Source organism: Myotis yumanensis, unplaced genomic scaffold (genome assembly GCF_028538775.1).
Source record: "Myotis yumanensis isolate MYYU_CA2020_CCGP unplaced genomic scaffold, mMyoYum1.0.hap1 SCAF_12, whole genome shotgun sequence".
NCBI lineage: Eukaryota > Metazoa > Chordata > Mammalia > Chiroptera > Vespertilionidae > Myotis > Myotis yumanensis.
In genome coordinates, this window is record NW_027223763.1 from 26,252,518 (window position 1) to 26,265,308 (window position 12,791).

At 55.6% G+C, this 12,791-nt stretch overlaps 1 protein-coding gene across 1 annotated transcript in view; it reads left to right on the forward strand.

Annotated features, from left to right (window-relative positions):
- Window positions 1-12,791, forward strand: part of CORO2A (coronin 2A) — a 45,160-nt gene that overhangs the window by 25,963 nt on the left and 6,406 nt on the right. The window contains exons 3-8 of the mRNA XM_070431100.1: window positions 6,536-6,652; window positions 8,208-8,357; window positions 9,775-9,954; window positions 10,571-10,687; window positions 11,600-11,704; window positions 12,419-12,515. Of these exons, the coding sequence (XP_070287201.1) occupies window positions 6,536-6,652; window positions 8,208-8,357; window positions 9,775-9,954; window positions 10,571-10,687; window positions 11,600-11,704; window positions 12,419-12,515 (766 nt within the window). The remainder of the gene's footprint in view (window positions 1-6,535; window positions 6,653-8,207; window positions 8,358-9,774; window positions 9,955-10,570; window positions 10,688-11,599; window positions 11,705-12,418; window positions 12,516-12,791) is intronic.

A 12,791-nucleotide genomic window follows, 5' to 3' on the forward strand; every position in this document is an offset into this window, starting at 1 on the left:
CGCCGAGCTCCCGTCGTCCCAGCTGACAGTTTGCATCTCCGAGCCTTCCGTAGCATCTCCTGTTCCCTCCCACTCAGATCCCCTGTCTAGGCGTGCAGGGTGTGGGCTAGTCCTTTTTTTTAGTCTCTTTCAGCTCTTTGGATGGGTTTAGCCTGGAAAAGAGCTTACTCGAGGAATGGGTCCTCTGCCTTCAAATGTGCCAGGGACTGGCCTGGGAGGGGACGGAAAGGGTGTCTATGGGGCCCCAAAGGACAGAGCAGGACCAGAAGCAGGAAGTGAGGGGAGTGGAAGGGGCCACACCAGGCTCGAAGTAAGAAGTGTTTTCTCCCAGTAAATATGGTCTGAAAGTGGAACAAAACACCTGGGTAGAAAGTGAGCTCCCCATCTCTGGGGGTGACCAAGGAGGGTTACCAGAGAACCTCTGTGGCTCACCGCCTCGGACCCTGGGTGTGGGTTTCTACCGTAAACCATCTTCATGCTCATCTGAGTCCTCGTGGGGGAGGGCTGGTGAATGATGCCCTGATCCTCATAGAAACGGGATTTGCATTTTAGCACCAGGATTAGGGAATACTCCTGTCATCCTTCCCTCTGCTCAACTCTCTTCTGGGCAGCCCCCAGCCCCAAGTCTTAACCCCTCTAATCAGGATGCAACTCATCTGTCCACATGTCCGTCTCTTTATAGGGTCCAGCCTTGAGCCCTGTGCAGGGTGACTGTCTCCATGCCCACAGCCTGACGCCTCTTGTCTGGCCTCCCTCCCATCCCATGTTTCAGTCTGCCTTCCCTGCTGCCTGCTTCAGGATCCTTCCCACTTAAAACCTACCTACGGCTCTGCCTTTTTTACCTGAAATTCCTGTCCTCCTCCCTGGCCTGGGCAAAGTCTCCCTCTCCGTAAGCCCAATTCAAAGGTCTCCTCCTTCTCCAGGAAGCCTTCTCTGATTGATCCCCAGGGCCTTTCCTCTTCCTCTCTCTCCAAGCCCTGGGTATACTACCTCATGCACTCCCCAGACTGGCAGCTCCTGGGGGGCAGGGACTCATCTTCTGCCCCCATGTGCACACAGTGTGGGGCTGGCATATAGTAGGTCCTCATGAAAGGTCTGCGTGAGGCTGATGGTAACAATGGTGTGAGGATAGCAAGAGGCAGGCCAGGCAGTGAGAGGAAGCATTCCCAGTTATCATGCTTGGCCACGGACTGGCTCTGCGGCCCCCAGCACACGTTGCCAACCCTCAATCCCCAGCTTCTGCATTATAAATAGAGATTCTTGTACTACTTCCTGGGGTGGTTGGGAAGTGAACCAAATAATATGAGCAGAGCACCCAGCACAGGGCCTGGCACATAAATGACTCTAAGTTATGGTTCCTCAAGAAGAACAGTTGCAAACCTGCCCCTTGTAGAGTGAGAATGTGCTTGAGCCGTCAGTGGGAATACGATCAAGGCATCGATTTATTCAGCGAGGCAGCCCTGGAGCGAATGCCCGTCGGTTGGGCAAGAAGTGACGGGAGCCCCTCTGCGGAAGTTTGGCCTCACACTGAGTGTCCCTGGGCTCCCGAAACATTCGGAGCAACAATAAAGCTGGGTAATTGTGACTAACTCCGATGAACTTCCACTGACAGGTCTACCGAGAACTTAGCATGGACCAGGCACTGTCCTTAGCATTTATGTGTATGAACTCATTTAACCCTCACGCCCACCCTGTGAGGTCCTACTGCTGTTGCCGTTTGGTACATGAGGAAACTGAGGCACGGAGAGCCGAGGTCACTTCCCAAGGTCACACAGTAGTGAGTGCTATAGCAGCATTCAGACGCAGGAGCCACCTGCACACCTGCCCTCGCAGGCACACTGTGCGAGCCGCCTCCGCCCGCCCCCACCACCCCTGCCTCCCACGTTCACTCTGGGCTGCTGGGAGGGTCGCTGGAGGCCGTGACTGTGACATTGTAGTGGGAGGGCTCACGACTGTGGCCTCACAGCTCTGCCATCCAGGCAGCTGAGGGAGGTCTCCCCCCAGAACGCCCCCCGCCCGCCTAGCTCTGCCCTCCAGGGTCCTACAGTCCTGTCCACTCTGTCCAGAGCAGCCCATGGGGACTTGGAGGCGGCGATGCCGCGCTGAGCAGCCGGCTCCTGCACCCGAGCCAGGTTCTCCGAGGTCTGTGAGGAGAGCAGGCATCTCCCCTGATGTAGAGCTCGTGTCCCCCATAAATCATAGGCTGGTCCTGGCTGACTGCTGGCCTGAGGGACAGAGGGCGGAAGTGGCCTCCTGATTATCAATGTCCTGCCCTTTCAGGGCTATTAGCAGCTCAGTCAATAGCCCATCAGTCTGGCTAATGCCTGTTAATGTGGGTTCTCAGCACAAAACCCTCTCAGGCACAGAGCAGCATACCGTAGCAGGGGAGGGCCGAGCTGTGGGCAGGGCCTCTGCTCTGAGGCCTAAGGAGCCCAGCTCAGCTCTGGGAGCTGCCTCTGAGCAGTGCCTGGCCCTGAGGCATCTCCTGGGCTGACCTGGGAGCTGTGGTCTGAATGGGGCCCTGGGCACTCTGCCTCCTGTCAGCCAAGGCCAGCCCACACTCAGCTCTTCTGAGGCACCCTCAGGGCAGAAATTGGGGCATGGCCCTGGGCCAGTGTAGAGATAAAGGCCCTGAGAGCAACTGGGTGTGCCAGGGCCCAAGACCCAGCACTGCTCATGCCCTTTGACCCAGGAAAAGATGCAAGAGGAGGGAAAGGCTGTGTGCAGGAGGGGAGGCAGGACACTGACTCAGAAAGGGCTGAGCTACCTCAGCACCGTAAGGGCCCCACAGCTTACCGCCCTGGGCTTGGCCCTGCACACAGGACCTGGGCAAGCCCTTCTCCAGCGGGGGTCAGGGAGAGAGTGGGGGACCCCTAGGCAAGTCCCCCCTCCAGCAGGGGTCAGGGAGAGAGTGGGGGACCCCTAGGCAAGTCCCCCCTCCAGCAGGGGTCAGGGAGAGAGTGGGGGACCCCCTGGGCAAGTTCCTCCTTCAGCGGAGGTCAGGGAGAGAGTGGGGGACCCCGAGGCAAGTCCCCCCTCCAGCAGGGGTCAGGGAGAGAGTGGGGGACCCCTTGGGCAAGCCCCTCCTCCAGCAGGGGTCAGGGAGAGAGTGGGGGACCCCCTAGGCAAATCCCTCCTCCAGCGGAGGTCAGGGAGAGAGTGGGGGACCCCCTGGTGGTGCCTGCCACCCGCAGGGCTGGAGCTGTGCTGGGTTTTACCACTCCTGGTCTCTCAGAGCCCTTCAAGTCCTGCAGTTTTATAACATTTTTGGCTAATCCTGGAAGGACCCGCCTTTTCAGAAAGTCTGGAATTTTATCTTAAACTAGAGACCCAACGCATGAAATTCATGAGTGGGTATGGTCCCTAGGCCTGGCCTGCAATCAGGGCCATCTTCCCCAGCTGCCCGCAGTGGCCCCACCCCCCACCGCCACCCACCCCCATTCCGCGTTTGCCGTTGGGTGATCGGAGCCTGCTTGTGGGGGGAGGAACTGAGAGGTTGGCTGTTCCGCCTGCTCACCAGCCCCGCCCCCGCCGCAGGTCGCCCTCTGTGTGTGGGGTGACTGGTGAAGTGGGGCCTTGGCCTGGTGCCCCCTGCATCCCCCACCACCCATCCCCGATTCCCCATTTGCCATCGGGTGACCGGAGCCTGCCAGCTGGGGAAAGGGACTGAGAGGTGGTCAGTGGCCTCATAGTGACTGGTCGAGAGGTTGTTCTGGTCATTCCGTCATTAGGGTCAATTTGCATGTTACCCTTTTATTACATAGGATACCTTTTTATTGTAAAATTTACAGTTTTTATAGAAAGTTTGGGGAAATTTTTTTTTTTAAGACATAGAAGATGATAAAAACCATTCATTTATCCCACCATCTAGTGAAAACCATTAATAACATTTTGGAGTATTTTTGTCCAGTTGTTTTTTCTCAGTTTTGATATACACATGGACGTGCGTACACACCCACACACATACACAGAATAATAGCTGCTCTGATTTGAGCACTTAAACCCATTGGGACATCACCAGTCGGCCTTCCTCTCACAGTAGCTCACTTTACCCCCATAGCAATCCTGCCAGGAAGAGATGATTATTCACTCAATCTATAGATGGGGAAAAGGGAAAATCTGAGCAGACACGATCAGATTTCAGTTCTTGAAAGCTCACCTGGTGACAGCGTGCAGGACCAGAGCCTGGGCGAGGGGTCGGAGGCTGGACCCCCGGTGCTGTGCAGACCACAGCCAGGGCCCGTGGGTGCAGGGTTCTCGCTGCAGGGCCCTGGCTCCAGGTGCTGCCCCTGCTGCAGGGGGCGGGGAGCACGCCCTCTCCTTCCTGTCCAGGGACCCTGTTTTTCAGCCGTGGAGAAAGCAGGACCAGCAGAAAGAAATGGGACTTTAGGCCGCCTCTTCACACATCACTATCAACACCTGTCCAAATTCTTTCTCGCTCTCTCTCTGAATGGGTACGTGAGGGTATCTTTTTTCTGAATTCTTTGAGGGTATGTTCCATACATCTTTGCCCTCTACCCCTAAGTACTTGAGTGTCTTTGGGGATATCCACAGTATGTTATCAAGTTCACATTGCAATCGTACTTTAATCCACTGTCCATTTTCCAATTTGTCAAGTGACATCCTTTATAGAGTCCCACCTCCAGTAAAGGACCCGTTCCAGGTGAGGTGTCTGATACCCTTCTTGAGGGGGGAGAGCTGAGCAGGGCAGTGTATTTCTGAAGGAGAGCTCAGGACCTCCGCCTCTGTTTGCAGACCTACTATGATGCATGCATAAAGCCCCCACAAGCCAGGGGCTCGGTTGTCTGTCTCCCAGTTTGCCTGGCGTGGCGGGGAAGCCCTGTCTGTTCTCATAGCAGCTGCCCTCCTGCGGTCTTATTAAGCAAGGTCAGAGACCACCACGGTGTCTGCTCAGCCTCGAGTGGACAGCCGCAGGATGTCCCACAAGGGCACAGTGCCCCCTGCAGGGTTGGGGAGGTGCGGGGAGGTGAGGGGTGGCTATTCCCTGAGTTCACCCTGTCTTGAAAGTTCCTTTTTTTAAATCCTGAGACTGTTGGCTCTGCGAGGTCAAATACTCCGTCTTGTGCTCACCCAGCACCTGGCAGAGTGCTGTCTCCTAGGTTCCTCCTAAAGATTTGCTGAATGAAGGGATGTGGGCCCGTTTTCCTCTCAGCTCTTTCACTCTGAGAGCAGTCGGAGGGCATTCTGGTGGGTGGGCTCCCGAACCCGAGGCCAATGGTGCGTGTGGGCCACGCTGCACGGGCGAGCGGAGGGCCTGGCCCAGCTCCGTGTGCTGCCGGGACCGTGCCGTGTGGGGTGTAAAATGAGTGTGCTGGTCGCTGCCAACTCCCTGAACCCATGCGGTTCTATGCCTGAACCCACGTGGCGCCCCATGGCCCAGGAAATACCTCAGTGTGTCATGGGAGAGTGGTTGGGATTTTCAGCTTCAGGGCTTCATGCCATGCGCTCTGGGGCCTGTGTGTCCCCCAGCACCTGCACAGGAATTCTCAGCAGGAAAGGGGAGAGGTGAAGTGAACTATAATTCACATACCATAAAACTCGCCATTTTAAAGTGTAGGAGTCAGTGGGTTTTAGTATTTTCCATGGTTGTGCATCCAACACTCTCTAATTTCCAAGTAGCTTCATCACCCCCAAAAAGACACCCAGTACCCATTAGCAGTCATTCCCCATTGCCCCTCCCCGAAGCCACTCACCTGCTTTCAGCCTCTGTGGCTTTACCTGTTCTGAACTTTTCATATGCATTTAGTCAGGGTTTTGAATACCAGGTACCAGAGGATGTGATAATATGCTCAAGCAATGAAACCACCTCTGGTGCATCATCTCAGTGGCTTTTGATGTCTGACTGATTCACTCAGCATGCTTCCAGTTTCATCCCTGTCGTAGCATGCGTCGGTACTTCATTCTCTTTTGACTGAATAATACCCCGTTGTACGAACACACTGCCTTGTGTACACCCTTTCATCTGTTGATGGATGTTTGGGTTGTTTCCGCCTTCTGGCAATTTTGAATAATGTTGCTGTGAACATTGATGTACAAGTTTTTTGTAGACCCATGTTTTCATTTCTCTTGGGGATATATATACCTGGAAGTGAAATTGTAGGGTCGTACGGTAGCTAAGTTTACCCTTTTGGGGACCTGCCAGACTGTTTTCCAAGGTGGCCGCACCAGTTCTGCCTCCCCACCAGCAGTGTGTGCAAGGAAATGCCCTTTTATCGAGCGCCTCCTATGTGCTAGGCTCTGCGCCAGACCCTTTCCACAGCTCGCCTCCTCTGACCCTCACACCAACCCTGTGAAACACCTGTGTCCTTTTACTGAGGGAGACACTGAGGCTCAGAGCAGGGATGTGACTCCCCCAGGGTCACACCGGGAAGAGTGGTGAGTCCCGGAGTCACACCCAGCTCTGCCCCTTATGTTTCCCTGTCTATCAGGGATTGCTGACTGAGTGAGTGACCGGCAGATGCTAAAGTGGAATTAGCCCCCTCGCCCCTCACTCCTCCCGGGCATTGTTTTGCAGACAGGAAAGTTGGACCCCCACTACCCAAAGGTCTGCGGGCACAGAGGGAACGTCTTAGACATCAAGTGGAACCCTTTTGACGACTTTGAAATCGCCTCTGCTTCTGAAGATGCCACGGTGAGTATCGGCACATGAGGCTGTTCCCTGACCAAAAGGAGTGGGATTGGGGCAGAGGGAGATGGAACTCAGCTCTGATGCTCCTGGCTCCTTCATCCTTCGTGAGGGGAGGCTACTGTGTGGGGAGGGGGGTCATTTAGATTTTGACCTTGGGGCATGACCCCTCCTCTCCATGGGCCTCAGTTTCTCCACCTCTAAAATGGGCATAATAGCTCCAGCTGCCTAGTGAAGATCCAGTGAGATTCATGAATTCCATTGGGAAAGTCCCTCTTTTGGGGGAACTCTAAAATGCTATGAGGAGCAATTTTATTGTGGCCAGAAAATACTGTGCCACTTTCAAAAAGTAGTTAAGCAAATTTTAAAAGGATTAGGGTGGGAACCATATATGAATATGGACACCAGAACCACCCCAAAGCTTCAGTCCCACCAACTTTTTTGAGCTCCTGTTCTGTACCAGGGACCTAATCCCTGAACCCACAATGTTCAGTGTTATGTATAATGTTTTATTCTAGGCCACTTCTAAAATGTGGTGGGTATAGCTTAAAACAAAAGACACAAATATGATCAGGTGATTCAAGTAAGGATACATTTCATAGTTACCATTTATTGTGAGCCCACTGTGTTCCTCACTGCACATACCATTTCACTCAGTCTTCCCTTCACAGCAACCTCACAAGGTCGGACAATTTTCCGACGTGTCGAAGCCGAGGATCTGAGAGGTACAGCTATTTGCCCTACATCACACCGTTTGTAGAGGCAGAGCCAGACCTCAGACTGAGGACTTATTCTATTCCCACTGCACGATGCCAGTTCTCTAAAGTGCAGCAGCCACAGATGGAGGAAGTGAGGAAATAATAGTAGAAACGTTGGCAATGGAGGGCGGTAGCTACTGAGCCCTAGCTTTAGCTCAGAGCTGCCTGGCAGCCCAGGCAAAAAGGGAAATAGAATGCACTGCAGAACCCTCACTGTCTGATCAAAAGAAACACACCAGTTCATCGGGACAAGCAGGTAGAAAATTCTAAGTTTCCATAGAGAGGATGCCGAGGAACATAAAAGGGGCCCCTTCAGAAGGGCCTGCCCTGTCCTGCTCCAGAGATTGTGTTGGCTGGCTCCCTAGTGCCTTGAAGATTCAGCACAAACCCTTCCTCCTGCCATTCAAGGCTCCACCCTGGGCCTTTGAGACAAGGGGCAGGAGGAGACCACTGTACTTTGGGGGATGTTCTATGCTGGAAGGCAGATTTGCTCTGACACCGAGCCTGAGAGTCAGGCCTGTGGCCCATCTACCCACCCACTACCTCAGGACATTAGGATGCAAAGATCACCGGGGGGGCTGATGGGGAGGCCTGCACTCATCTCTGGTCAACACCAGCCCCTGCTTGGGCGGGAGGACCTTGACAAAGCCCGTCCCTCTGAGGTGCCCCAGCTGCCCCTCCACTGAGAGGTGGATGCAGAGCGAACACCCCGTCCCTGCTGCTGGCCACTGCCAGCTCTTAGGGTGGTGGGGTGCCAAGGCCGAGCCCGGCTAACACTCCCCTGGGCCATGTACCCCCAACAGATCAAGATCTGGGCCATCCCCAAGCAGCTGCTGTCGAGGAACTTCACAGCCTACAGGAAGGAGCTGGTGGGCCACGCCCGCAGAGTGGGGCTGGTGGAATGGCACCCCACGGCGGCCAACATCCTCTTCAGCGCCGGCTATGACTACAAGGTGGGTCCGTGTGCGGCTCCCTGGGGCTGCCCGAACAAACAGCCACGCCGAGTGGCTGAAGACAACAGAAAGGCACTCCCGCACAGTTCCGGAGACGAGCCGTCCCAAATCCAGGTGCGAGGAGGCCGGGCCTCCCCCGGGGGCTCTGAGGAAGAATCCTTCTGCGAGTCTTCCAGCTCCCAGAGGCGCCTGGCACGCCTTGGCTTGTGGCCACATCACTTCAATCTGCCTTCGTTGTCACCTGGCCTCCTCTTCTGTGTGTCTGGGTGTTTTCTCTTATAAGTCAACCCAGCTGGTGTGGCTCAGTGGTTGAGCGTCGACCTACGAACCAGGAGGTCATGGTTCAATTCCTGGTCAGGGCACATGCCTGGGTTTTGGACTTGGCTCCCAGTGGGGGGCGTGCAGGAAGCAGTCGATCAATGATTCTCTTTCATCATTGATGTTTCTATCTCTCTCTCCCTCTCCCTTCCTCCCTGAAACCAATATCTAAAAAAAGGACACCAGCCATAGGATTTAGGGCCCACTGAGAGTCAGTATTCCCTCATTATAACTAATTACATAAGCAAAGGCCCTATTCCAAATAAGGCCACATTCTGAGGTTCCAGGTGGAAGTAAGTTTGGGGAGGACACTGTTCAACCCAGTATTCTGCCCGGAGGGGTGGGCTGGGCCCTGTGGAGCGGGGAAATCCACGGTGAGGGCGACTGAGATTCTATTCCGACTCACCGCTGACCTGCAGTGTGACCCGGGAAAGTCTTTGTCTTCTCCAGCCTCAGTGTCTCAATCTGTACACAGATGGAGTTGGTGTGACCACAGCTGTGGCTTCTAAACTCTTCCCTCCACAGCTCTATAGGGCTTTACCGAGGCAGCTGAGGGGCCTCTGTGCTGGATAAAACGGGAGCAGTGGGGCGGGCCCCCTCCCCCTTCAGACCAGAGTGCTCTTTATCTGTCTGGGGGGGTGTGTCTGCAGGGCGACAGCTTGGGTTGTGCAGGTCCTTCTGTACACAACGCCAGGGGGCACTGTTCACATCACAGGCTGTGGGAATGGATTGCCCTGGAGCTGTGCGACCAGACATGGCCGTCCTGTTTGTCTGTGCGAGGTGGGAACTGCTGTTTGAAACCCCCTGGACTCGCTGGTCCCCCAGGTCCTCCTAGCGTGGGTGTTTCATTGCTCCCAGGCACAGGCAGATGGTGTTGTTTTTTTTCACGGCCAAGACAGCCTGACTCCCCACTCCCCTCCCACCACGTGGCAGCTTCAAGCCGCAGATCCATCCTCCCACCGGAGGCCTCTTGGCCAGACTGCCATCTGTGGCTTCCCTCCGGGGGATACCATGTTTCACTACAGCCCGGCCGGCGTGTGACTGTGGGGGCCAGGGGCGGGGAGGCCACTGTGCTCAGAGCCGGCTCTTTGCCGCGCAGGTGATGGTCTGGAACCTGGATACAAAGGAGTCTGTAATCATGAGCCCCGTGAAGACAATTGACTGTCACCAAGACGTGATCCTCTCTATGTCCTTCAACACCAACGGCAGCCTGCTGGCCACCACCTGTAAAGACCGCAAGATTCGGGTTCTCGACCCCCGAGCAGGGACCGTCCTCCAGGTCAGTGCTAGGCTGGAGTCTGGCTTGGGGTCAGGGGAGCAAGGAGTGGAGTGGAGATGGTGGAGGCTTCTGAGAACAGGGCCGTAATGCTGTTCATTACAGTAACATAAGTTCTACCCAAGCCTTCCCACGTGTTATCCCATTTTTCAGATGAGGAAACTGAGGCTGAAGAGAGGCTAAGCGACACGCCCACATCGAAAGCTAGTATTGAACCTGGTCTCACGCCAAAACTTGTCAGTGTGTCCCAGCTCCGTCAAAGCGCATGACATGGGTCGGAGACCTCAGGGTACCACTGCTGATCCGCTATGAGACATGACCTTGGGCAAGCACTTTTAGGTGGCCAAGCCTCTGTTTCCTCATCTGCAAGAATGGGCTGTTAGTCTCTCCCCTCAGAGCATTAAATGAGATAGCCCAGCCCCATGCTTTGCATATAGTGGGTGCTCAATAATCTTTCAACAAGGGCATGGAACTGGGCAAACATTTGCCTCTTGCAGCTCAGAAAAGTAGCCCTGGAAGGATTCTCCAGGCAGAGTTGGGGTGAGGAAGGAAGGCATTGCAGGTGGAGCAGCAGCGTAAGCAAAGGCAAGGGCGTCCCTGACCGCACATGTCCCTCCAGGAAGCCAGCTACAAGGGGCACCGGGCCAACAAAGTGCTGTTTCTGGGGAACCTGAAGAAGCTGCTGTCCACAGGCACCTCCCGGTGGAACAACCGGCAGATTGCCCTGTGGGACCAGGTGAGTCTCCCACGCACCCCCAACATCGCTCCTCTGCTGAGTTCTGGCTTCATGCACTCACTCACTCACTCACTCACTCACTCATTGATTGAATGTATTGATGAATAACAGGAAGATGCCAACAGCCTGATGGCACAAGCCTAGACCTTGTGCATCCTGTCGTTCAAAGAGGGAGGCTGGTCAGGACGGAGGATAGGGAGGGACACATGGGCGCGTCTGGACCAGGACTGGGTGGAAGGGAGGAGAGGGCTTCTGGGCAGAAGGAACAGCTGGAGCAGAGCTTGGGACGAAGGACTGAGGCAAGTGGGCAGGAGGAGCTGCATGTTTGGGGCAGGGGTGCAGCCGGGGAAGGGGGGGAGGGGGAGGGGGAGGGGAGGGGAGGGGCAGGTCAAGCAGTGTTGATTCAAGGAGCACTTGGCCGGAGTTTCAAAGACCAGACAGATCACTTCCTTCTCTCTGAATCTCCTTCATCTATAAGAATAAATAACGAAACAGGTGGTGGAAGGCTGGAGTGAGACCAGGTGTGTGAGAAGTCATTCATTGTGGGCAAAATGCTGCAAAATATGAGGTGGTGCACTCTCTCTCTCTCCCACACACTCACATACACACACTCAATCTCTCTCACACACACTCAGTCTCTCTCTCTCTCTCTCTCTCTCTCTCCCCCACACACTCACATACACGCACGCAGTCTCTCACACACTCACATACACACACTCAATCTCTCTCACACTCACATACACACACTCAATCTCTCTCTCTCTCTCTCTCTTCCTCTCTCTCTCTCTCTCTCTCTCTCACACACACACACACACACACACACACACCCATCCAGAGCCCCGTGGCAGGAATTCTTAGCTCAGAGAGCACCACCGAGGACCCCAGGAGTGACCTGGCCCCCTTCCCTTGCAGGACGACCTCTCCGTGCCTCTCACAGAGGAGGACCTGGACGGCTCCTCTGGCGTGCTGTTTCCCTTCTATGACTCCGACACCAACATGCTCTACGTGGTGGGGAAGGTCAGTCTGGCCGGGAGGAAGGTGGCCTCATGGAATCCTGAGGCAGGAGGCAGAACTCCCCTAAGCCTAGCCCGACTGGTGGCCAGACAGCAGCCTGGGGCCCTTGGGGTGCAAGGCAGGGGCAGGGACAGCCCCTTTCTCCCACCTTCCTGGCTCCCAAGAGCACCTGGGCCCAGGGCTTAGGCTAAACACCCTGCACTGGTTTCCCCCTCCCCCAACTCTGGGTCCAGATGAGGAGGGACCAGTGGGTGTGTCTCACAGGGGCACCTTCTAATTGGGGGCAGAGCAGGTCTTCATTGGGTAGGTCTCCCATCTGTCTCTGGCAGCCCTGGCCCTACCCATCCGTGCCAGCAGCAGCATCCCCCACCCTGCCCCGCAGCCACTGTGACAGATATGCTCCTAGAGGTGAGACCCACTGGCTGGTCTCAGGACACACCGCTCTGGCCCTTGTGTGCAGCTCTTGGATGGGGGTGGGGTTCCACCCTGTGCCCCCAGAGCTTCTGCCGTGGAGACACCCGGGTGGGCTTTGGGTCATGGTTGAGGGGACAGAGTGTTAAAATGAGGCCCCTCCTACTGCCTTGGTGACAGTTCCCTGGTGTTCCCTGTGTGTAGTAGGTGATACTATACTATGAACACCAGGTTTCTGCTGCATGGCAGAGGGGGCAGGTGGGGGCTGCTGGGGACCGGCTCTGAACACACCCTCCTCCCCCTCAGGGAGACGGGAACATCCGTTACTATGAGGTGAGCGCCGACAAGCCTCACCTGAACTACCTGACGGAGTACCGCTCCTACCACCCGCAGAAGGGGATCGGTGAGTGTGGGGCGCCCAGGCCACGTGGGACCTGGGGGGACAGGGACGAGTCAGGTTCCGGCCCAGCCTGGAGGGGCCCACACTCGGGAGGGGAGCTGGTGGGTGAACAGCTTGGCTCGGGGGAGCTCTGGTTAGGTGTGCAGGAGGTTCTCTGGGCGGCTTCCTGAACGAGGCAACATTTTAGCGGAGAAAGGAGGCAGAGCACAGCATGGGAGAGAATGAAGGTGTTCTAGGCCAAGGTTAAGCAGTTAAACCAGTGATTCTCAACCTTGGCTG